At 50.1% G+C, this 24,953-nt stretch overlaps 1 protein-coding gene across 1 annotated transcript in view; it reads right to left on the reverse strand.

The window, feature by feature from the left end:
* Positions 1-3,863, reverse strand: part of ZDHHC4 (zinc finger, DHHC-type containing 4) — an 11,618-nt gene extending 7,755 nt beyond the window's left edge. Inside the window, exons 1-2 of the mRNA XM_006889755.1 lie at positions 3,747-3,863; positions 2,248-2,321 (exon numbers count right to left, since the gene is read on the reverse strand). Of these exons, the coding sequence (XP_006889817.1) occupies positions 2,248-2,321; positions 3,747-3,863 (191 nt within the window). The remainder of the gene's footprint in view (positions 1-2,247; positions 2,322-3,746) is intronic.
* Positions 3,864-24,953: the final 21,090 nt, after the last annotated feature.

The following is a 24,953-nucleotide window of genomic DNA, read 5'->3' on the forward strand; positions in this document are numbered from 1 at the left end:
CTCTCTGGACGGCAGACCCTCGATGCGATGGGCTACCGCAGTGGCTGTGACACAGTACACACACGTTCTGACTGTGAGGAGGCGGCCCCGGGAGGGCTTCACGCTGGCGCTCATGGCACTGCCGAGCCGCAGCCACTCAAGGGCATCCCACGAAGGAAGAGCTGCTTTAAGAGCTGCTGTGCGCTGCTATGTCTGAGCTGGAACTCACAGCGACCTGACATACAACAGAACGAAGCTTGGGCAGTCCCAGGGCACGGCCATGATCACGTTCACTCTCGCTGTTCCTTAAAAGCAGACTGTCCAAGCCGCAGACTCACTGCACCTCTTCCTTCAGTGGACCTCTTTAAAGGGCCTGCCACTCAAAACCTGGACACCTACAGGGGAGTCCCGGCACATGAAAACGTGTACTGAGGGGGACTGCTCTCCGGATTTCCAAGGCTGGGACCTCCCGCATGTGGACGGCCCCTCTTTTCTCACTCGCAGTGGTAGATGGACCCACATCTCTGACCTGCCGTGAGTATCCCAACACTTAGCTGCTGCGCCACCAGGGCTCCATGAGAGGAGACAAGAAATTCAGTGCATCTTCTGAGAGATGGCAGTGGTCCCTCCACCCCGAGTGCCTAGACGGCAGCCTCTCACTGCAGCCCAGGAAAACCAATTCTCAGGAATCAAGGGCACTCCGGAGGGCAGCCCTCCCTCGGGGCACACAGGAACGAGGTTCAGATGGCCGCTGACTGGGCCCTTCACTTCCTGACAAGCAGATGGTAGGACCAGGATGGGGCATCTGATGGAGGTGCTCTGAATCAAGCTGGGAACGTTCTAGAACACACTGGCACACACGGGGCTTGGGAAAGCAGAAGGCTCCTGGAAAGGGGGGTTCAGAGTAGGAGGTTTGCCAGCCTGCCAGGGGAGGGTGGCTGTGGGGGCAGAGGGACGGGCGGCGGGCCCTCGTCCATGTCCCTGCCTTCCTCCCCCGTCCTCCTGCTCTTTTCCTGCTCAGGCGCCCTCAGACCCTCCTCATCCTCCCCTGCACATACCTCAGTGGTGCAGCTGCAGGTGGGCTGAGTGGGGACTCAGAGCTTTGCTGTAGGGCTGAGCACCAGAGCAGGCTGGCGTGGGCATGTAAAGAAATGCTGAGACTCTGACTGCAGGTCTGAACAGAAGTGCCCACAAACCAACGCCCAGTCCGCTGCCTTTGAGTCCATCCTGACCCCAGAGGCCTGTAGGTTTCCACAGTGGTCATTGTCCGCCGAAGCAGACAGCCACGTGTTTCATGTGCCCTCAGCTCCCAGATAAAGGAGATGAAGCTGGGGGCAGGAGGAGGGCCTGAAGCAACTGTCCCACAGCCACACAGTGGGGGGATGGTGGCGCCTTCGGACCCAGGCCCCCTCGGGCCCTCCCCCACTGGATGGAGACCCACAGGGAGCTTCCGACAACTCGTCATCAGAACAGAAGAAAACGGTAACATTTAAAGTCTGGGATAGGGCGAGCTCTGGTGGCCTAGTGGTAAGAAGCTGCACTGCAATCTCAGAGGTACACGGTTCAAATCCACCAGATGCTCTGCTGGAGAAGGAGGAACAATCTCCTCCTGTATCAGTCAGATCTGATTTGACGGTACACACAAAAACAATGAAATAAAATAAAAAAAAAATATAATAAAGTCTGGGGTAAAACCAAAATTCCCATCCCATGCTGTCGAGTGCATTCACAGCAAGCTTCCACCAGGTTTCTGAGCCCCTGAACGGTTCCGGGAGGAGAATGCCCATCTGTCTCCAGCCGAGTGGCCAGTGGGTTAGAACCACTCGCCTAAAGTGAGCAGGGCTGCCCGCCACCCACTACCCTGCCAGGGCTCTTACGTGACTATGGGGCAGCAGAAAACGGCCCCACTGGGTTTTAAAGCTGTCCTTTTATCTCATACTTTTTCAAAATATATGTTGTTGTGGACCACAGAGTTGGAGCCAACCAGAACTGAGCCTCCAGCAGGTTTTCAGAGGCGGTTAATCGCACGGGAGGAGACTGCCCATCTTCCTCTCATGGAGCAGCCAGTGGCCTCAAACTGTGTACCTCTGGGATTGCAGTGCAGCTTCTTGCCACTAGGCCACCAGAGCTCCCCCTAAGCTGTATGTCAGCGGAAGCACACTGCCACATTTCTTTCACCGAGCATTTGCGGGATTTGAACCCCCAATCTTTCAGCTGACAGACATGTGCCTAACCACTGCACCAGGGCTCCTCCGGAGGCATAAATACCGTGTACGGAAGAAGTAATGCAGCAGTCTCCGGCCGGCCCTCAGCACGCACGCTGGGACTATGCAGGAAACGACCTGGAACAGGAGAGAGGAAAGCTCGGTCCCACGCTCAGACGGCCCACCGCCAAACAAACGTCAGTCTCCACGTCTGTTCCTGTCGTGTGCTGTCAAGTCAGCTCTCCCAAACAGGGACCCCCGTGAGATAAATAAAACTGCCCCACTGGCTTCCCAAGGCTGTACATCTTTTCAGAAGCAGACTGTCCCGTCTTGCTTCCTCTGAGGGGCTGGGTTCGAACCACAGACCTTTTGGTGAGCAGACACGCACTTGAAGCACTGCACCCCCAGGGCTCCTTTCCAGGCATCCGTCCCACTGTTGCTGAGTCCATTCTGACTCACAGCTACCTTGCAGGACAGATGGAACGAGCCCCCACGCTGTCCTCTTTTACGGGAGCAGGCTGCCAAGTCTCTGTCCATAGAGTTCAAACCAATGACCTTTCATTCCGCAGCCAAGCGCTTAACCAGCTGCACGAGGGCTCCTTTCCCACCTGAGTGGCAGTGACGGTTAATACGACGTTGTTATTAAACAAGAGGTTTAAGGCGGAACAAAGGGAAAAATAAGGAGTTCCAGTGGGATCATGTCACACTGCTAAAAGAAAAGGCTGCCAATCTGCAGAGTTTCGAATCCACTAGTCACCCAGCAGGAGAGAGATGGCCAGTCTCCCCCCATTAGATGTGCAGCCTCCAAACGCTGGTCTGAGTGACGTCAGCGGTGCAGAGAGCACGAGAACAGCACCCCTCAGCTGCCAACTCCTCCCCAGGGCGAGCAGTTATCCTGACCTCACAGAAGAAGCCTCTCCTGGGAGAAGGGTCAATGACACTGCTCAGGCCCTGGCCTAGCAGCCCCCAGGAGGCCACACACCTGCCAAGGTCCTCCTTCCCTGAGGACCAATCGCCTCTGGTCCCTGATGGAAGAAGGCGAGCAGCCTGGCGCTTAGCTTTCTGATCACACACCCCGTCCCCCCTTCCTGCTTCACCCGCCCAGCGCCTCGAGTAGACAGTGCTCCTGTCCATGCCCCATCACATACATCACCTCCGGGAACATTTTTCTAGAGCCACAAAGTACCATCGCTAGATTACTTTCAACTTAATCAGAGAGGGAGCGACGTCCACAATCACCATACACACAAAACTAAATGCACAAAGGAAGCAAAAGTGTGTCTGTGCCCTTTGCCTGTCTTGTCAGGACCAAGGGACCCTGTAGGTGCAATGCATAGCATGCCGTGCTGCTAACCAAAAGGTCAGCGGTTCGAATCCACCAGCCACTTGTTGGAGTAAGTATGTACAGTCTCCAAGCCTAAAGATTTCCAGCCTCAGGAAGCTGACAAAGGGTCACTGTGAGGGGGAATCCCACGTGAGGGCATTGGGGTTGTGTCAGCTGTCAGGACCGCAGCGAGCGGCGCTGGGAGCCTGGTGATCGATCCCGAGAACCGGATCTCTCACCTGTGCGCCCCTTCTGACCGGGCCTTCCAAGAGCGGGGTTCTTGAGTAGATGTAGATGAAAACCACAACAGTCAGCACCAGAGCCAGATAGAGCAAGAAGAGGACCAGGAAGTCCATCCTGGGGGCTGCAAGAGAACAGAAACAGAGTGGCAGTTAGTTCTGCAGCGTGCAGTACACGGCTTCAGATGCCCGCTGCCTGCCTGGTTTCCCGCACCCCACCTGCCAAGTCTGTCACCCTGTGAGCAAGGGGGACCCACACAACGCTGGGCCTTCACTCTTCGGCACTTCCCAATCAAAGGCTGTGTGGTCTGCTTTCCGGACATTCCAAAACCAAGTGTGTGTGGGGGTTTATCACAATCATCCTGTAGCAGTGAAGAATCTGTTTTTCCAACTCAGTTCTTTTTTCAGACCCTCAACGAGATGGACTGACACAGTGACCGTGGAAAACACGCCTGATCGTAACAGAAGTTGTGAAGATAGCATAGCACAGGGCCACTACGCGTTGTAGTTGATACAATAATAAACAGCAACAACACTCAGAGGGATGCTAGGATGGAACATACCCAGTGATTCTGCCTGCTGAAGCCTTTGCTACAAGCTTCACTGCCCCCTCACCTCTCCATAAACACAAAGTTGGGGATCAAACCCAGAACCAGGTACTTCATCTTATGACACAGCGCTCCAGGGCAATGACAGCTGCCAGGAGCCACCGCGCAGTCTCAGTCTGTTGTCTCTTGCCACACACACACACACACACACACACACGCGCGCGCACACGCACAGAGCGACCGAGCCCTCTGTACTCACAGCCCCAGGTATTAAAGAGCAGAGCTGCCCCGGAGGCTTTTCTTGGCTGTCATTTTCCTGGCTGATCACCAGGCCTTTGTTCTGCAGAACTGCTCGTGGGTTTGAACTGCCAACGTTTAGCTTAGTCAACTGTTTGTGCCACTCAGGGAGCAGTCAACTCACAGGCCCAGGTGAATTTGCTTCGAGCAGGAACCTGACCCCACATCCCTGGAACCATGCCAGCGCCACCTAAGGTTAACTAAATGTGTCAACGGCTCAGTGCTAACGCACCCATGGGCTCCCTCTGCATCTCAGTTCACAGCTTGTGTGTGGTGGTGTGTGCACACGCATGTGGGTGTGTGTCAATCAGCCTGTCACATCTCCCAGTGAATGTATGAATCCTTCTCTACAAACCAAAGTCGTTACTCTGGGCCTTGGCAGATAGGGTCCTAGGCAGGAATTCTGAAACGCTCTGTGATGATTATCGTAGAGGTGGTAGGTCCTGCCGATTGCTGACACGTAGTAACCTCTGAGGACGGAGCATAACGGCCCAGCAATGTCTCCAAGGCTGCTCCTCTTTCTCCCTCAGCAGCTGGAGATTTGAACTACTGTCTGGTAAACCACACAGGTGCCCATCTCAGCTCCACACCACCGGAGACCCTGAACACCTTTTATAACCCCATGCCTGCTGTGGTTTCTCAGGAGTTTCTGAGGCTGTAATCTTGACAAGAGATAGTCTATCGTCTTCCCAAGGAGCAGCTGGTGGATTCAAACGGCCAGTCTCTGGTTTAGCAGGCTGACAGGTTACACGTTATTCTTTTAACTACACAGGACTAAGATATGGTGCCTATGAAGTGAGGGGAAGCGTCAGTACATGCAGAGATAGTCTATCGTCTTCCCAAGGAGCAGCTGGTGGATTAAAACGGCCAGTCTCTGGTTTAGCAGGCTGACAGGTTACACGTTATTCTTTTAACTACACAGGACTAAGATATGGTGCCTATGAAGTGAGGGGAAGCGTCAGTACATGCTGGAGGAGCCCCTGTAGAATTTTCTCGGCTGTGACATACAGGGAAGGAGCCTGGGGGGCCTACTGAGTTACAAGTCAGGCTGATGACCAAGGCTGGGGAGGCAGATGCACCTGCCATGTCACTGTTCAGATCTGTGCCTCAGAAACCCAATGGAGGCTGACCATGAGTCGGATTCAACTGGAAAACAATGGTTAAACCATTATGGGAACAGGTCACCAAATCTTCTCTTCCACAGAGCCACTGGGTGGGTTCAAACTGCCAACCTCTTAGTGAACAGCTAAGTGTTTTCACAGAGGCACCATCAAAATTCCTTTCATGTGATGGTAGGACAGAGGAATCAATATAAGTGTTACCAGAAAATTCCTGGTTCTGCTGCCTGTAGGCAGGAAAACCAATCTTGGAGACAGAAATTAAGAGTGCGAAAAGCAGTTTTATTATATATGCCACCACAGAGGAGACAAGGGGTGTGAGCTCCCTAAGTCTGTCTCTGCGAGGGAGGTTTCTGGGGGGACAGCTGGAGTCTAGGTTGAAGGCATGGGGTAGAGCTCATGTTTATTCAGCACTTTGAGAAAAAGATGAGGTTAGTTCTAGAAAGAAAAGAGGTTATGCAAATCAGCAGGTGCACGCAGCTGCCCCCCCCAGCGTCTTTCCAGTTAGCTGGTCCGTCATCACACGATGCGGGCTGTCGGTCTTCCTCTTCCAAGGAGGCATCTACCTGCTTAGGTGTTTTGTCATCACAGAACACACTCTGTAAGGCAGTCTGTCAAGTTGGTTTGTACCTAAGCTAAGTGAGCGAAGCTCTGGTAGATTTGTTTTTCTTGTATCTTGTCTTGCTCTGGGGCAAGATGACCCCTGTTCTCCTTGAGCTATGGCTGCAGAATGAGACGAAGGTCAAGCAGACGATGAACTTGAGGCTTCGCAGTCCATCAGCCGAGACTTTCCTCAACCTAACTACTACAGAAGACAGGTGGCTTAGCGTACGGAGATGCAAATCCAACACAAAGGTTTGTTGCTGTTACAAGCTATCGAGTCAACCGTGACTCATACTGACCCTCTGTACAATAGCCCTGAACTCTGCCGTCTCCTGAACCAGTCTTACTGACTCTGACACAGTTATCAAGTCAATCTATCTCATCCAGGATCTTCCTCTCCTGCACTTTCCCTCTACCCTTCCAAGTATGACGTCCTTCTCCAAGGACTGGTCTCTCTCCTGGTCACATGCCCAAAGTATGTGAGACAGAGCTTCAAAATCCTTGCCTCCAAGGAGAAACTTGATTTCACTCTCTCCAAGACAGACCTTTTGTTCTCCTGGTATGTTCAACACTCTTCTCCAGCCCCACAACTCAAAGGCATCAACTCTTCTGTCATCCTTAGTCACTCCTAGCTCTCTGATGCATAGCAATAACTGCAAAGATCATGGCCTGGAGCAGATGCACCTTAGTCTCTAGACTGACATCACTGTTCTTTAGCACTTTGGAGAGGTCCCTGACAGCAGGCTTCCACAATGCAATTAATCTTTTGACTTCCTGATTGCTGATGCCAAGAGTGTTGAAAATAAAAGGTATGCGGTTCAAATCCACTAACTGCTTCATTGGAGAAAGATGGGCATCTCTTGTGATTTACTGCCTCTGAAAATGTCCTGGAGGGTCTGATTCTACCACACACAACAATAACTACATATTCCCTCCTCCTCCCCTCAGATCCCAGCAGTACCATCCCCTCCTCTGTAAGTTTCTCTTCCCTAAGAAATTTAACCTAATGTGTCTTGGTCTGTCTCTAGACACCAACCTTGAGGGGCTTTATTTCTGGGAGAAAACTCCAACATGCCCTCCTTTCAAGTGGCTGCCTTCAGGGTGGTCATACAGGGGTCAATCTCAAAGCTCCTGAGAGCTCGTCCTTGCTGTGGACTTGAAACCAACTCACAGCTGACCCTCCAGCTGGTGTGTGAAGCTTTAAGCTGCATATGAGAAGACTGTTCCACCTTTCTCCCACGGAGCCACTGCTAGATTCCAATCTCCAGAGACATGGCCTTGGAGTGAGCAGCACAACTCCCTACAGACCATCCCACCAGTGCTCCCCAACTCTTCACAGAGTTAAAGGTTATTAAGAGGGAACGCCTTGGGGCGCCCAGGCTACTCACGTAGTATATGTTCCTGGGCCTTGTGATGCCCGTATTAGCTGAGTGCTGGTCTTCTCAGTCAGATGCATTTCAGAGGAAACATACTTTGATTCAGCACATCATGTAAAGAGGAAAAAAAATAGGAAAATGGGAACACCTGAGATGCAGATCTAATCTAGCAGCCATTCAGTTAAAATAGGAAACCATTCAAGTGTTCCTTCCTATCACTGAAAAGGTTACCTTTGATACAAGGTTCAAATCTAAAAATAATAATAATAATAATTGCTAGTTATGTTGGTGTTGTCTCATAGCTGTCCCTCCAGCAGGGTTTTCAGGCTGTAAACTGCACAGGAGAAGGTTAGTATTTCTCCCTTGGAGCAGCTGGTGGATTCAAACATAGCCGAAACAACTCCACTGTTGTTGTGTAGCAGAGCCAGAAACGACCCATAGCTGAGTCTCCAGCCAATTTCGAAAGGCAGTTAAGTGAACCAGTTAATTGAACCGCAGGAGACCGCCCACCCTTCGAAAGCAGAGCGGCATTGCAACGCTGATTGTTACCACTAGGCCCCCAGAACTCTACTGCACCACTACAAAGTCCTATTAAGATGTTTATTGCAGCTTTGTTCACAATAGCAAGGAGTTGGAAACAACCTAAGTGCCCATCAACAAACGAATGGCTAGAGAAGCTGTGGTATATTCGCACAATGGAATACTATGCTGCATTAAAAAACAAGGAACTCATGCAATATTATTCAAAATGGTTGACTCTGGAGAACATTATGCTGAGTGAAATATCCCAGTCACAAAAGGACAAATATTACATGATGCCACTGTTGTAGAATGGGACTGTCCTTGGGGCTGGGGAGAGACTGAGTAAGATGGGTTCAATAATGTATACTGCACTGAAACAGAGGAGGGAGAAAACTGTTTAAAAGAGATATATGACTAGGTATTTCTGTCATCACAGGAGTCTAGAGCGAGGGCTACATGGTGGAGCGGACCTGGGGGAGGGTTTGTAAAACAATGAAAGAATCCTTTCTTTTACATTTCCATAATTTTTGACTCATGTACTTATAACTTGTTAGTCAAATTTGTGTCTTCTAGGTTGCAACACCCCCATGATACATCTTCAAGGATATGAACATGTACAGCCAAGCACAATCAATAAGAGTGCATCTAAATTCCAAAATCAATCTCCATAATAGTCTATGTGTTTCCTACTGCCAAAGGGGCCCTTTAGAGTAGTGAGAGAAGATCTTCACCCTGAAACCCACAGCGTCCCTTTTCAGCAGGAAGTAGCTAAGAGAATACGCCATCCCCTTTTCCTTATGACTTAGGGTGAAGTCTCTCTCAGGGAGGAGTGATAGGGAATGGCAAAGGACACACCGACAAAGGAGATTAATCAGAACTGACTTTGACAAGCACTGTGGCAATTGGACAATTAAAACAGACATTCGGATGGCGGGGAAGAAGAACAAACTGGGGAGGAGGGTAGAGAGAATGGTGCAGCAATGAAGGAATGAAAACCCAAAATCCCTGTAAATGTTCATTAAAACTAGTAAAATTTAATAATTAAAAAAAAAGATGCTAACAAAAAGGAAGTGATGCTCAGCTCTAGACTGCAGGGTGACAAACCATCAACAAAGAATGTCAACTAGTTAAGGTCTCTGTCAATGGTCCTACATCACAAGGACGTTTCTCCCTTTCAGATATTATTAAAGAAACGTTAATTATTTCTTGCTTTCCTGCCCGCTGCAGGAGGCCAGCCAATGGATAGCTCTAAGCTGGACAAACGCCCGCAACGCCGGCATTCCGCCTCCCAACAGTCAGAGGGGACTGAAAACCACCGCTGGTGCTACGCGAAGCTGCATGCCGCATGGTTCGAGGAGGCTGGATCTGGCCGGGGAGACAGATCAACGCAGGACTCACAAAAGCAACGCAGCGGAGGGCGGCGCCGGGGTGGAGCAGAAATGGGCGAGTCGGGGTGCTGAACCCGCCCGCGGGAGAAATCCGTTATGAAACCGGGGCAGAAACGGCGCCTTGGCCCCGGGTCTATCGGGTTCTAGCTCTAGTCCGGGGGCGCCCACGCTGGCACCCCACGACAAACAAGGTCTCCCCGCGGTCACTTTCCGCCCGGGGCGCTCGGCGGACGCGCCGCGGGGAGGAGCCCGGAAGTGGGCGCGGGCGGACCTGGAGGCGCAAGAACCGGCGCGCGCCACACGTGAGGCTGCAGTCGCGCACTGAAGGGCGCAGGACGGGCCGGACAGAACGGCCGTCAGCCTCGGGCCAGCCGGGGTGCCAACGAACCCCGAAGGTGCGGCCTTACCGCCAACGGCCAGCCGCACCGCACCCGCGCCCGGGCGTGTGGTCCGCGCGACCCGGCGGACCCTTAACGCTGATGCACCGCGACCGCGGGACACCGACTTCCGGCGGAAGTGGGAGTCAGCTCCTGCCGGAAGACGCGCTGCGGTCGTCCTGGTAATTCCGCGCCTTTCGGAGGGACCTGGCTGTCCTCCCCGGCGTCCAGTCCTACCCGAGTGTGCGGCCCTTCCTCCCGGAGAACTCGAGTGGCAGTTCCTCCAAGCCGCCGCTCGGCGGGAGGCGGGGACAGCGAGCGCCCCTCGACCCGGGCCGAGCCCACTCCGGCCCCGCTCTCCCCGCCGGCCCTGGGCCACCCGGGCGCTCGGACATTGGGGCGCTCGCGGGCTGGCCCATGTGGTGTGGCCCGGCTTTTGCTTCCAGCCCACGGCCTCCGCCCGAACCGCCCACAGTATCCACCCCGCGGAGGCAGGTTTTTGCAGACGCACAGAGTGTACCCAGCAGAGTCTGATGTTCTCCTTGAGCCTTCGCCCCCGCTGTTTGAGGGCTGCTCTGAACGTCCGGCTCCCGAGGACAGGGACAATAGCTTGCTTGCAAACCTTGAGGATCAGAGGCTGTTAAAATGATGCACGGACCTGCGGTGTCAAGGGCTGCTTCCAAACATAGCTCAGAGAATGCCGCTGTGGGTGTCCCCCGGATCTGAACGCTTCGCAAGCCGAGAAGACCAAGCTCTTTGTGATGCCTCGAAAACTTGGCTGCGCCAGGCCTGCGCTCGCTTTGAGGGAGACATGTCTGTCTTTTGTCCAAAGGGTCGCCTTGAAGTTCTTACTGTCTGCCCTTGCTGCTCGTCCAGGCTTCTCGATTCCTCTTCTTTATCCTTAAAAAAACAAAACAAAAACTTGTTACCAAGCTGGACACTTGTATTCACTTTGTGCATAGGTTCCGTAAAAGTGAACACAGAATTGGAAAAAACAATAATACACCCAGAAGTACGTGACCATCAATAATAGGATACTCTCCATGCATCCACTTCCTAAATAACATGCCTCTGGAAACTATGAACTTTGATAAATATCAATAGTAGACGAGGGAGCTCTGGTGGCAAGAAGCTGCACTGCAATCCCAGAGGTGCACTGTTCGAATCCACCAGATCCTTTGCTGGAGAAGGAGGGACAATCCCCTCCTGTACCAGTCAGATCTGATTTGACGGTACATGCGCAAAAAAAGAAAAAAATAGTTGTAGAGGAGGTTCAGGCCTTTTGTTCATAGGGTCGCGGTGAGTCGTGCTTGGAAGACTTGTTAAAATGACTTTTTTTTTGCTAAAACCAAAGATGAAGAAATTGAGATTTCTGTAAATTTCTGCGATCTAAGATGATAAAACATGCACTAAAGATGCATTAACAATGACTGGTCATTAGAATGCCAAAATTGGAAACAAGGTAGTTGGAAAATACGGTTTTGGTGATAGAAATAAGGCTGGAAATCACATGATGGAATTTTGTGTAATGCCTTATTCAATGCAAATACATTTTGAGTAAACAAATTATAATACTCATTAACCTAACCAGATAGAATATACAACAATCAAACTGACTTCAGTGTAGAGATTGTTGTTCTGTACTGTTGTCAGCTATGACTTGCCGTGACTCTGTGAGTAGTAGATCTGAACCCTGACGTCCTGTCCCGTCTTTATCATCTCTGATATGTGTGAGCCCACTGTTAGACTCACTGTGTTAGTCCATCTTGTTGAAGGTCTTTCTGGCTTTTATCTGACACTCCTTCCTTTCCAAGTGTGATGGCTTTCCAAGAACTGGCCCCTCCTAACAGCATGCCCAAAGTATGTGAATTGAGGTTTTCTCATCTTTACCTCTTGAGAGCACTCTAGTTCATTTACCCCAAGACATGTTTGTTCTTATTCAGTACTTAAAGATAGTGGAGAATATTGACAATATCAGCACAAGGACAGGGACTTACAGTGGAATGGACATTCGCTCATATGCAAGTTCAAATTGAAGCTAAAGAAAACTAAAACTCCACAGAGCCAAAACAGGATCTTAAGTATATCACACCTAAATTTGGAATAGACTCCAATTAGAGATAAGACAGAAGTTCTCTTTGTCATCAGAGGATCAGCTTTGTCTGTCTCAAGACTGGCTTTTCTCCTGATGCATGACAGCTGTGGTTCAGGTACAATTTGGACTTCCTGCATCTGTTCTTGAGTCCAATGAGGCATGAGGCAGGGAGGGGTCTATCATGGACTGAATCATGCCTTCCAAAAAGATACAGTGACATCTTAAGCCTAGTACCTGTGAACATGACACTGTTTGGACGTAAGATCTTTAGCAATGTCATAAAAATCAAATCCACTGCCATCAAGCCCATTCTGACTCACAGTGACCCTTAAAACAGAGTCGAGCTGCCCCAAAGAACTCCCAGCACCGTTAAGTCCTTACAGAAGCAAGCGGCCCCATTTTTCTCCTGTGGAATGGCAGGTGGGTTTAAGCCGCAGACTTTCTGCTTAGCAGCCAATGCTTAACCCACTATGCTACCAGGGCCCCTTGGAGGGTGCATTCCAGCACCCTCATACCTGGTTCTGACCTATTTGTCTCCTGCTGACATTTTAGACTGGATGATTCTTGGAGGCTGTCCTATACTTGGTAGGAAGCTTAGAAGAGCCTCACCAAATGCCACCAGACCTCCTTCCCACTCCAGTTGTGACAATCAAAAATGTCATTCAACATTGCCAAATGTCCCCCAAGGAGAAAAAGCACTGCTAGGTAAGAACTACTGCTCTAAAACTACAGATATATTTAAGAACAAGCAAATACACAGATCCTGCTATCAAGGTGATGCTGACTTGTAACAACACTGCAAGACAAAAGCAGAACTGCCCCGTGGTGTTCCCAAGGGTCAAAATCTTTAGGGAAGTGGATTACCCTATTTTTCTCCTGCAGAGCTGGTGCATTTGAACCATCAGTCTTTCAGTTAGCAGTGAAACTCTAACCTCTGCATTACCAGGGTATGCATTAATATGAGGTCAAATGCTGTATGCTAGGTGGGTCCTAATTCTATTTGATGGATGTACTTACGTAAAAACAGAGACACAGAGACGGAGGAAGGAGGTCATGTGATGCTGCAGCTGGATGCGAAGGGATACTAAAGACAAATTCTAGAGGGGAATGGACAGGTTCCTCAGCCTCAGAAGGAGTTGACAGTGCCCGCACTCTGGGCTCAGATTTCCAGCATCCAAAGCTGAGAGGAAATCCATTTCTCCACTTATGTGCCATCCTGTTTGGGTTCTTCTGTTACAGTAGTCCTAAGAAATGAATACCACGCTGATCCCATTATCCCATGGGGATGCTGAGACTCAGCTTGACTGCGCTGGCATGGGTTATTAATCCACCGCTTCCTTAGATATCTAGAGCTGCTAGCACAGAAGGATGACTTTGATAGGTGGACGTGTTCTCTCACGATGTAGGAGGATTTAGGATTTAGAGGACCAGCTCTGGGAATTGCTTTCTCTTTCTGTTGTCTCTGCTGGAAGTTCTTTGACTTAACTTAAGTGATCTGTGGGCCTGGAAATCCTTCTGTATCTCTATATGTCTTGGTATTAATCTTCCCCTGAATTTAGAAAGTTCTCAGCACAGAAACACTGGATACCAAGGATGCCCTCTGCTTCTGGCTTTTCTTCCTTGGTGGTAGATCCCACATTCTCTGCTGACTTCTTTCCCCTTTTATCTCTTGTAAGATAAAAAGTAATGCAGGCTATACCCCAGGGAAAGCCTCTATATGTTGGGTCAAAACTGTGACCAGATTAGGGGTCCAAAGAACAAACTGGGAGGAGGGTAGAGAGAATAGTGCAACAATGAATGAATGGAAACCCAAAATCTCTGTAAATGTTTATGAAAATTAATAAAATATAATTATAGAAAAAAAAAGAAAGGAAAAAAAAAGATTAGGGGTCCACACTCCATCCTCATCCTCTTATGTCAGATCCAAGGAGGTCTGTTATATCACACATCCCAGAGTAGCTTTCAAACACTAACATCATTGCATGGTACATTAACTGTCCCATGGCCTGCCAAAATAACAAATCTGTCTTGGATGAAGTGAAGCCAGGGTGACTCCTTAGAAGTAAGGCTACTAAGACTTCACCTCATATGTGGGGCTTGTTGTCAGGAGGGACTAGGCCCTGGAAAAAGGATATCATTCTTGGAAAAGTAGAGGGTAGGTAAAAGAGAAGATCCTCAATGAGATGGATTGACACAGTGATTACAACAATAGTTTGAGCACAAGAGGCTGTGGTGAAGACGGCGAAGGACTGGGCAGGTGTTTGTTCTGCTGTCCACAGGGTCCGTGTGAATGAGAGCCAGCTCCGTGGCCCTGACAGGAACAGCAGCATTGTATAACTGCCATTACGTAACTGCATAACAAGTGAGCATCATGGACCATCAGGTGGACTCCTATGTTGGGAGACAGCTCAGTCCGTTCATGTCAATCTCTAAGCCAGTTACTGAGGTCAGGAGAATGGACACCACTATCTGCCTTGATTAGTGGGTCCTCTGCTGAAGCTGCAGGTGGGACTCAGTTTCCTCCAAAGCACCTGGGATGCTCAGGGGAGGAGCAGTTTTCCAGCATTCCAGAAGGAACATCAGGGCCTTACTAGGCAGGACCATGAAGGTGAGGTGGTCACTCAACATGGGGCATACAGTAACTTGGCATCTCCAGAGTGAAGAGAAGCATGAGCAGAGAAGATAGGGACTAGAATAAATGAAGCTACATCAGTGGGAAGATTATTAGTGGAAGGAGCAACTCTGGGGTCCCCCACATTCATTCATGGGGATGCAAACTTCACCACGACAGACTTCTTTACTCTGGAAAAATGGACAAACATAAAGAAAGAAAAGACCCACCTTGTTCCAGGAGCAGGAGCATAGCTCTGCCTTGGGGAGGTGTCCTTCATCTCCCAGCTTCAAAGGCAAATCTCTTCATCAAATCCTCCCCTGGCAGTCGTCCCTCAGTGCAGGTTCAAGGGAATGTGCCTCCAAAGGAAGAGGAAGGAAATTTTAGACAGCAAGCTGCAGACACACAGTTCTGCAAGGTCGCCAGGGGCGATGCTAGTCCTTACACAGAGGGAGAGAGTGTAACTAGAGATGCACGTGATGGCACAGCCAGAAACAGAGGAGCTGGTCCAGAAGGGGAGTTAGGGTGATGGGAGAGGAAGGGCATCAAGAAAGGAGGACCTTTCCATTCTCCCCAGGAGGTGCCGGCAGGACAGGCAGCAAGGCCTGGAGTGAGCCTCTCACCCCAAGTCCACAGTTGTCAAGTTGATTCTGATCCAGCCCAAACCCACAGGACACAGTGGAACCCCTCCCCCCCTTAGGGTTTCCAAGGCTGTACAGCTTTTCTGAGGCAGACTGCCACTTCTGTCTTGCAGAGCAGTTGGTGGATTTGAACTTCCAGTCTTTTGGTTATTAGCCACCCACTTTAGCCCCTGTATCACCAGGGCCCAAAATGCCCGGTATTGGCCCTTCCTCCTGATCAAAGAATGACATGATCTGAATGTTGTTTAAAAAAGATCCTTCTGAGCTCTGGTGGCCTAGTGGCAAGGAACTGCAACTACAATCCCAGAGGCACACGGTTCGAACCCACCAGATGCTCTGCCGGGGAAGGAGGGACAATCTCCTCCTGTACCAGTCAGATCTGATTTGGCGGTAGACACACACACACACACACACACACACATAATTTTTTTTAAAAAATATCCTTCTGACTGTCAATGGCAATAGGTCGCAGAGGTCAAGAAGGGACTAGGGGGAAGACTGCTGCCCGGCCGGGGAAAGGATGGTGTGTCCTGAGCCTGGTTGGGGTGGTGGAAGTGGAGATATTGTGATCTGATTATATTGTAACATGGGTGGGGGACCATGGCAGGACAGAGAATGGCTGTAATCTTTATGCAAAAGAGCCCTTCTGGCTTCATGCATACATGCTGGTCCACTAATGGAAAGGTCAGCAGTTAGAACCCACCAGTTGCTCTGCAGAAGAACTATGGGCAGTCTCCTAACAGCTTGATGGAAGGTTTCCATGAGTCAAAATCAACTCTAGGGTAGTGGCCTGGGTTGGAGTTTTGTTTCATTGCTATGGAAGCAATCTGCCTCATCTTTCAAAAACTGACCGATAGAAGGACAAATGCTGCATAAGACCATTGTTGTAGAAATAGAGCGCTAACTAGTAAACGTGTATGAGGATCAGAGGGAGAAGGCAGGAGCAGAGGCATGAGGATGTGCACAGGGTAATCGTTGGGTTGCACAATTTGATGGGTGGAGGAGGGGTGGGTAAAGGGAATGGGAAAGACCTAGTGTGGAAAACAATGTATACAAACTTGGTAAAAGTTTTATTTTAAAAAATTATTTTTTGTGTGTGTACCATCGAATCGGATCTAACAGGTACAGGAGGAGATTGCCCCTCCTTCTCCAGCAGAGCATCTGGTGGGTTCGAAAAAAGTTTTATTTTTTAAAAGTGATATGTTTGAACTGCCAACTTTTTAGTTAGCAGTCTACTTCCATAACCACAGTACCACCAGAGTTCCCTAGGTGGTAGAGACCATGGGAATGGCTGATGACTGAATTGGGATGCAAAACAAAGGAGGGGACAGGGTGACAGCTTTCCTCAGCAGCACCCACCCACAGTCCGGTCTCTGGTTCTGCCTTCCATGCCTGCAGACAATCCCCACCCATCCCAGTAGCCAGACTCACCAGCAGCTGACCTCCCTGCCCCCACCTTCTCTGCCCAACCAAACACCGGTGATTGTTGGGTCAGTTCCAATTCATGGCAATCCCAAGTATGTCAGAGTAGAATTGTATGACAAAATGCTATGTTTTAAAATTTTATTTTTCTTTCATTGTGATATGAAGGAAAGTTGGCTTTCATTTTCATTTCATTTTCACGTTGGCTTTCATTCAATCATTCAAACGCATTTTATTTTGTAATATTGCATGTGCAGTTCATCCCTCCTGCCTCCTTGTTCCGAGAATCACTCATCTGCTTCCTGATGATACAGGTCAGTTTGCATTTCATAAAATTAGACCCAAGTGGAATCCAGGAGTCTCGTGTTTCTGCTGTCCTGCACTTGCCATCATGCCTTCGAGGGTCATCCACTTACAGGTAACAATGGTTTATGTCTTTTGAGTGCTGAGTCGGGACCTTTCTATGGCTACCCTGTGCTTTGTTTATCCACTCTCTGCTGATGGACAGTTGGATGGTTTCCAGCTTGGAGCTGCTGAGACCAAGGCAGCTCTAAACATTCATGTCCACAGGTTTTCATTTCTCTTGGGTTAGGATCTTAGAAGTGGGATGGGTAGATTATCTGGTAAGCATTATGTTTAACTTTTTGTAAAAATCTTCACTGTGTTTTGAGTTCATTTACAGAGCAATTGGATTTTCCATTCACCTATTCAAATAGCTCATATTTTGTGATGTTGATGACAATCTTTACTTTGTCAAAGCATCTTCCCACTTCATCCCTGTTTTCCCCATAGCCAGTCCTCCTTCTTTCCTGTCCCTTCCTGCTTTCTGAGCTTTATTTCTGGGCAAATGCTATCCTTTTCCTCTTGCAGGAGAAACTATTCTAAGGAGAACTCTGCCATGGTGTTAGGCATCACCTTGTGGACTTGTCTGTTGTCTGAGTGAATGCTGAGTCATGGAGATGGTTTCTGTCCCAAACTTGAAGAGTAACTAAGGGCCATGGCTTCAGTGATCAGACTAGACTCTATGAGGCTAGTAAGACTGGGATTTTTTTGTATGATATTCTGAGTTTTGTTCTGTTATTATCTCCTCCTCTGATTAGGGCCTCTATTGTGTGCCTATTGAGAGTAGTCAGCAGGGGTGGCCAGCTGGCCTGAGGGTGTGGAGACAGAAGTTCATGTGAACCATTAGTCCTTCTGACTAATAATCTGCTTTCCTTCACTCTTCTGTGCTCTGAGTGGAGTTGTTGTTATGTACCATCGAGTCAGCTACAACTCACAGTATCGAGTCAGTTACAACTCAGTGACCCTGTGAACAGCAGGTCTGAACCCTGCCCTCTCCTCTGTTATCCTCCTGGTCTGATCTACTTGAGCCCGCTGCTGCAGACACGGTGTCAGTCCGTCTTGTTGAAGGTCTTCCTCTCTTACTTGTCCCTCACCTTTCCAAGCACGAGGCCCCTTTCCAAAGACTGGCCCCTCATAACTGTGTGCCCAGAATATGTGAGATGAAGTCTCATCCTCCCTGCGTCTCAGGAGCACCCTGAATGGAGAGTGACCAGCATTTTCACGTTACGTTTTGTTTGTTATGAAGCTATGAGATTATCCGTGAGGATTGTCAAACAGTGTTGGTACTTTACTTGGCCACCAGCAGAGATGACTCCGTTTTTTATCCACCTGGAGAAACATCACTTTGTTAATGAAATAAGACAAAAAGACCGTTACCAAGTTAAGTGACCCCTGTGGCCTGCATGCTGTTGATGGCTAATTCCCGGCAGTGCAGTAACCACACGGCCGAGAGTAGTGGGTTGAGGCATACTCTACTGCGCTGTCCCAGGATGCTCAGGGAACACTCCTGCTTATTTGTGTTTACTATTTTAAAAAATAAGGATAAATTCCCTGGCAGAGATGGGTATTTATAAGGTCTAGGAGATGACAGGGTAGGTACATCTAGATACATCGACCTGACACCCACAGCCATCTGTTGGGTTACTGTGCTGTTGTAGGGGCCTCAGAGACCAGTATGGTCCACCCAGGATGGACAGATTTCAGCAGTTACGAGATGAAGATTAGGAAGAAAAGCCTGTAATCTCCTTCTGGAGACTATGGACCTCAGAAGACCACTAGCCAGGACTGCGCTGGAAGTGAACACCCCAGGTGGAAGGCACTGCAGTGGATGCAAACCTGCCAACAGTCCTGAAGGTGGCACAGGGATGGACAGCAGTGGGTGCTGTTCTCAGTGGGGCCACTATGGGTCAGATTGACTCCGTGGCAACCCACTACACACACGCACACTTGTTAACTTGGAGACAACTTTTGGGTTAAAGAACTCTTGAGTTTTATATATACATATATAAGGAGAGCATGTGAAAGAGAGAACCCTGTTGGTCTAGTGTTAGTGTCAGGCTGCTAACCTAAAGGTCGACAGTTCAGATCCACTTTGAGAAATCTAGACAATCTCTTCCCATAACGATTTATGGCTTCAGAAACCCAATGGAGAGTTGTGATGAGCTGGGTCAGGTCAGACTGCCTTACAGCAGTGGTGATAGCAACTCCACTCCTGCTACCCAGGCAGAACCAGCTCTCGGCCGGCCCTCCACCAGATGCTGGGAGTTATAAATTGTAAGGGAGAAGAGTGAACATCTTTTTCCTGCAGAGCTGCTGGTGAGTTCGAGGCACCAGACGGGTGTGATCGATGAGTCAGCAGTGCCTCTCCTTGCAAACTCCCCTGCCAGAGCTCCCAAGTGTGTGTGTGTGTGTGTGTGTGTGTGTGTGTGTGTGTGTGTGTGTGTCTATTTCTCACTCACTCATTGTCTTGGAGTCGGAACCAACTAACTGTCCAGCAAGGCTTTTTTAGGCTATAAATTGCACAAAAAGAGATTGTCCATCTTTCTCCTGTGGAGAGTCACTATATGTATGTGTATATATATGTTTGTGTGTGTGTGCATGTACACATACATATATATACATATGTATATATAGAGAGAACTTCATGATGATGCTCTTGTTATGAGCCTTTTTTTTAAATTTTATTATTTTTGTGTGCGTGTACCGTCAAATCAGATCTGACTGGTACAGGAGGAGATTGTCCCTCCTTCCCCGGCAAAACATCTGGTGGATTCGAACCGTGCACCTCTGGGACTGTAGTTACAGCTTCTTGCCACTAGGCCACCTGAGCTCCCCTTGTTATGAGCCTTTGAGTCACCTGTGACTCATAGCTTTGAAGCCTGCCCTGTTCTGAGCCAGTGTCACCAACTTCAACATGCCTACTCCTGTAGATGGAGATAAGATTGAAGTTGTCTATTATTTCATTTTACTGGGATCTATAATCAACACTCATGATAGTAACAGTCAAGATATCTAAAGGTGTGTTGCACTGGGAAAATCAGGACTTTTCTAAAGCACTAAAAAGCAATGGTGTCAGTTTAAAGTCTAAGGTGTGCCTGATCTACACCGTGATAATCTTCATTTGCTTCCTATACATCTGAAACTTTGAGAATGAGTAAAGATAACAGAAGAATTGATGTGTTTGAGTTACAGTGTTGGACAAGAGTACGGACTGCAGAGAACAAACAAGTCTTTGTTGGAGGAAGCACAACCTGGCTGCTCCCTAGCGGTGAGCATGGGGAAACGTCGTCTCCCATTTGGAGTGTGTTGTCAGGAAAGCCAGTCCTTGGGGAAAGGGTGGAGGATCAACAGAGAGAAAGTCTCTCAGCAGGATGGACTACCACAGTGACTGGGACAACGGCCATGGGGTTGGCACAGGATAGGACAAGGTTCAGGTCTGTCATTCAAGGGGGCGCTGTGGGTCATAACTGACCTGACAGTTCATAACGACGTCCGTGCGCACGCTCCCAGGGAGCCGTGGTGCTGTAGTTCACAGGGCACTGTCCTCCTGAAGAGGTAGCAGCGTGGACCGAGCAGCCGTTCAGGAGAAGGACCAGCCACCGCCTCTCCTGAAGACTGGCAACCCTGGCTGCCAGGTCACTGTGAGTCATGACCAGTTTAATCGTAGTGGACATGGGCTTAGGGTGGCAGTGAGAAAGAGCTTTGGTGACATGGGAGCCAGTTACGATGCTAATGGAATGGTCTGTGCCTTGAGGCCACCAGCTACTCTGGAGAGAAAATGTGGGAGCTACTTCTGTAGAGGGTGTAGTCTTGGAACCCCTACTGGAGGTTCTACTCTGCCCTGTGGGGTGGCTGTGAGGTCTGGTTGGTGACAGTGTGGCCTCCTCACTCTGTTCTCTGTGGGGACTGGAGCCAAATGCTCTCTTGGACCTCACTGGACCCATCCGCTGGCTTTGTCATGGAATCCGAGTACCACCCCCCACAACACCCCTCTCTTACTCTAAAGCAAAACTGTCAGCTCTCAAGCCAGCTCTTGTGTTCGGTGGCCTCATGGGTGGTGGATTCTATCACAGCCTCCCAGTGAAAGGGGCCTGTCCGAGTCATCCTTTCTGCTCATGGATCCCCTCACCCCGCAAGACCATGGAGCAGGGGTGGCTGGCCTGGGCCCTGGCCAGGCTGCCTCGGCATCCCGCTGGTCTACCTGCTGCTTGGCCTTCTCAGGTTCCCTGGAGGATCACTTTGCCTTAGAAACTCCAGCTGTCACCTCGCAGGCATCAGCAATTGGTGCCAAGACCCTGAGCAACAGAGGGCCGGCTGCCAGTGGGGCTCCCCGGGTTCTGTGGGTGCCCCAGTTTGTCCTTTGCAGCCACTGCAGCTGTCACTGTAAATGGTGAGCCAGCTGGGGCACAGCCCCTGATAGTCCAGCATGGGGTCCCCAGGCTTTTCCTCTCATGTCCTGAGACGCCCGGTAACCTCTGCCTCCCAGGAGCCTGGGTTCCGGTTTCCAGGTGGTGAGTGAAGGCAGAGAGTGAGGTCCCCATGGGGCACTCCCTGCAGGCTGGGGCTTCTGGGAGGGCCTGCGTGGTGCAGAGGCCGTGTGGGATCTGCTGACTGGCAGCTTCTCCGGCTTGGTGGGCTCCACAGCTCAAGGGTAGAGGTGTTTAGAGTTACTCGCAGCCTCTGACAGGTAGCCCTGCTGCTGGGGTGCTGGGCAGATCAGGGGTAGATGGCTGGCGGGGAGGGAAGGTGACGTCCAGTTCTGGATTCCGTTTCTGTCCAGGGAAGGAGGGTGTGGAAGATTTCAGGTATCTGGGCTTTGGGACAAATTTTGGGGATGCCACCCATTGTGTGAGCTGCTAAGAAGGACTGGGGATGTGCACTTACAGCCTGGGGAGGTGAGGATTGTGGACTTTTCTGGAAGGGTTTGGGATGTGTGTGTGTCTGTCTGTCTAGAGCAGAGATTCCTGACAGGCATCCATGCCTGGCCATCGGCCCTCTGCTGGGTGCGTGGCGTGAAGGCTCCTCTCTCTGGAGGGATTTTGTGGGTCTAGTCAGAGTCATGGTGAGGACTGCTTGCTTGCCTCACGAGACAAGACTAACCTCCCGTTTTCCCTCGACTGGTGGTCCCCTCAACGGGCCAGGGCCCAGTGGACCATGAGGATCCAGCGCTGTCACCACCAAGTGACAAAAGAAGCGTCCCAGGAACACTGCCTGTTCCCCCTCCCAGCAGAGGAGGGTGCAGCCCAGGGTGCTCTGGGCGACCCCTGCCTTAGTGTTCTCTTGTGCGCCATGCCCTCTGGTGGCCAGGTGACACTATGTCTCACCGATGTCATTTGAGGATATTTCCTTGATGCTGTTGGGACAGACTCTCCTTCCTTCTCCATCCCCCCAGCTTCTAAAAAGTGTCTCCCAAGCCACAGCCCCCCAGGGAGAATGCTTCCTGAGAAAGGGTCCATGGGAGCTGGCTCCACAGGTCTCCAGTGTCTGCTCACAGCTGAGGGTCCCTAGAGGGAGACCTGCCTTCCAAGCCTCAGCGTTTCTTATGACCAGGACCAGGGACACCAGGACACAGGATCTGTGAGCTGCTCTCCAGATGAACAACCCTCACAGCACGTGACCCAGTGCCCTCCAGTCCATTCCGACTCATCGTTCCCAAGGCTGTAATCTGTGGAAGCAGACGGCGGCGTCTTCCACCCTCGGAGTAGCTGTGAGTTCAAGCCACCAACCTTTCCGTTCGCAAATGAGTGCTTTAACCCCTGCACCACTGGGGCCACAGCAAGCCTGTTCCGTAAGAGGAATGGGAGTGCGCAGGTTTGTCCACTGAGCTCTTTCAGGTTGCAGTGGGTAAAAGTGGCCATCTAGTGAGAAAGCAGTTATGCTTTCCAGATGTGAAGGGGGGGGGATCTTGGGCTTCATCTCTTCTGTGCCTAACGCAATGTCTTTGGTGGCGTGATGTCTTAAGTGTCTGTGAAATCCCCCTTTTATTGAAAACAAAACCACTGAAAAGTATTTTCTTCTTCTAGGGAGCCCTGTGCCACACTGGTTAAACATTTGGCTGCTAACTGAAAGGTCAGTGGTTCAAACCCACTAGTCACCCTGAGAGAGAAAGATGAGGTAGTCTGCTATTGTCCAGATTAAAGTTTTGAGACCCTGCAGGGCAGTCTTACTTTTTACTAGAAGGTTGCTATGATTTGGAATCAACTCAAAGGCTGTGGGTTTGGGTTTAGTTGAAGCAGCCAGTAGGCTCCTGTGAACATGACACTGTGGCGTCCATGACTAGATCATCAAGGGCAGTGTATGTGAATTTCCTATTTTGTTATCTTTGTGACTGACACCTCTTCCTCCTACCAAGTGTCTAGAGGGTTTGAACTGTCCACCTTTTTGTTAGCAGCCCCAAATCCACATCCTTAAAGTGAGGGTGGGGAGACGACATCTAACATACTTTGGACATGTTCTAAGGATGGGCCAGTCGCTGGAGAAGGACACTGCTTGGAAAAGTAGAGGGTCAGTGAAGGAGAGGAAGAGCCTTGAGGAGATGGAGGGCTCTGGTGACAATGACCACACAAGCATGTACCTCACTGCCCCTGGGATAGCAGGGTTGAGTGTGTGACCAGGTCACTCTCTTAGACTCCATCTGCATGTCCCAAAGCAAGGCTGAAGAGGTTTGACATGCTGGCCTTGAAAGACATTCTTCTCTGGGCCTAAGGACTGCTTTCTTGCTTGTTTCCCAAAGAATCCAAGGGCAAGAGAGGTGTGTGGAGGGGGGGTAGTCAGCTCTTAGGGCCTTCTTCAACATGAAGTGAGGGAGGGCTGCAGGCACATCCACAGGCAGACAGAAGTACCCTCTGAGGTAGGTTTCAGGACAATGCCCGTGTTAAGCCCAGAGGCAGTGTGGTTCCGTGGAGTGAGCCTTGGGTGTGAGGGGACCAGAGGGGTTGGCTCTGCCTTTTTCTAAAGAGTGGACCCTGAGTTGGGCTTTCCAATCTGTGATAGCTTGAAAACTTTCTTCAAGGATATGAATGGTTTCTGGGGTGTCTTCCTGCTCCAACCATTTCTGAATGGGAACATCTCACAAAGGGAATTTGGGAAGTTGAAGAGAGATTAAGGTGGAGGAAAAACTGAGGCAAGAGGGGTTTATGGGAGCCTGAGTGCACTATACAAGTCACAGTAATGCAGACATGTGGGCAGGTGGAAGCCCCATTGGTAAAACCAGTGAACTTAAACTAAGATCAGCACAAACCAACAGGAAACTCCATGCTGTCCAGTCAGCTCTGCGTCCCAGTGATGCTCTAAGACAGTAGAATGGCCTCGTTGGGTTAGGACCGTTAGAAAAGCTGCCACACCTCCCTCCTGCTGAACAGCCTGTGGGTTTGAACTGCTGATGTTTAGTTAACAGCAAAAAGGTGGTTTTCCCAGGGGGAGCCTTATTCATCGCACTCCAGAAGTGCTGGCTGATCCCTGCATGTCCGCAAATGTGGGAAACTCAACTGCATAGTTTATGGTAATGGGGGACTGCGTTCCTGTTTTCCCTAAAAAAAGGAAAAAGGGGGGGAAATACAGCCTTGGAAATCCTACTGGACACTTGTACTCTGCTTGTAAAGTCAATTTAAGTCAGATCGACTTGAAGGCAGAGGCTTATTCTTCAGGGAAGCTGTTCTGGTGGGTTTGAACCTCCAACCTTTTCTTTAGCAGGTGAGTGGTTATCTACTGTGCCACCAGGGCTACTCCTAAAGACCACACACCCTAATGCCTGCCCCTCCAGGCCCCATGTCCTTAGGAGTCCTTGTCTTGAGCCAATAAATGGCCCATCACTTCTTTCCATGTTCCTCCCCTCAAGCCTGTCTCTTTGGGGCCTCGACCTCTCGTT

The sequence above is a fragment of the Elephantulus edwardii genome, unplaced genomic scaffold (genome assembly GCF_000299155.1).
Source record: "Elephantulus edwardii isolate Elephantulus edwardi_28Jun2011 unplaced genomic scaffold, EleEdw1.0 scaffold00080, whole genome shotgun sequence".
Classification (NCBI taxonomy): domain Eukaryota; kingdom Metazoa; phylum Chordata; class Mammalia; order Macroscelidea; family Macroscelididae; genus Elephantulus; species Elephantulus edwardii.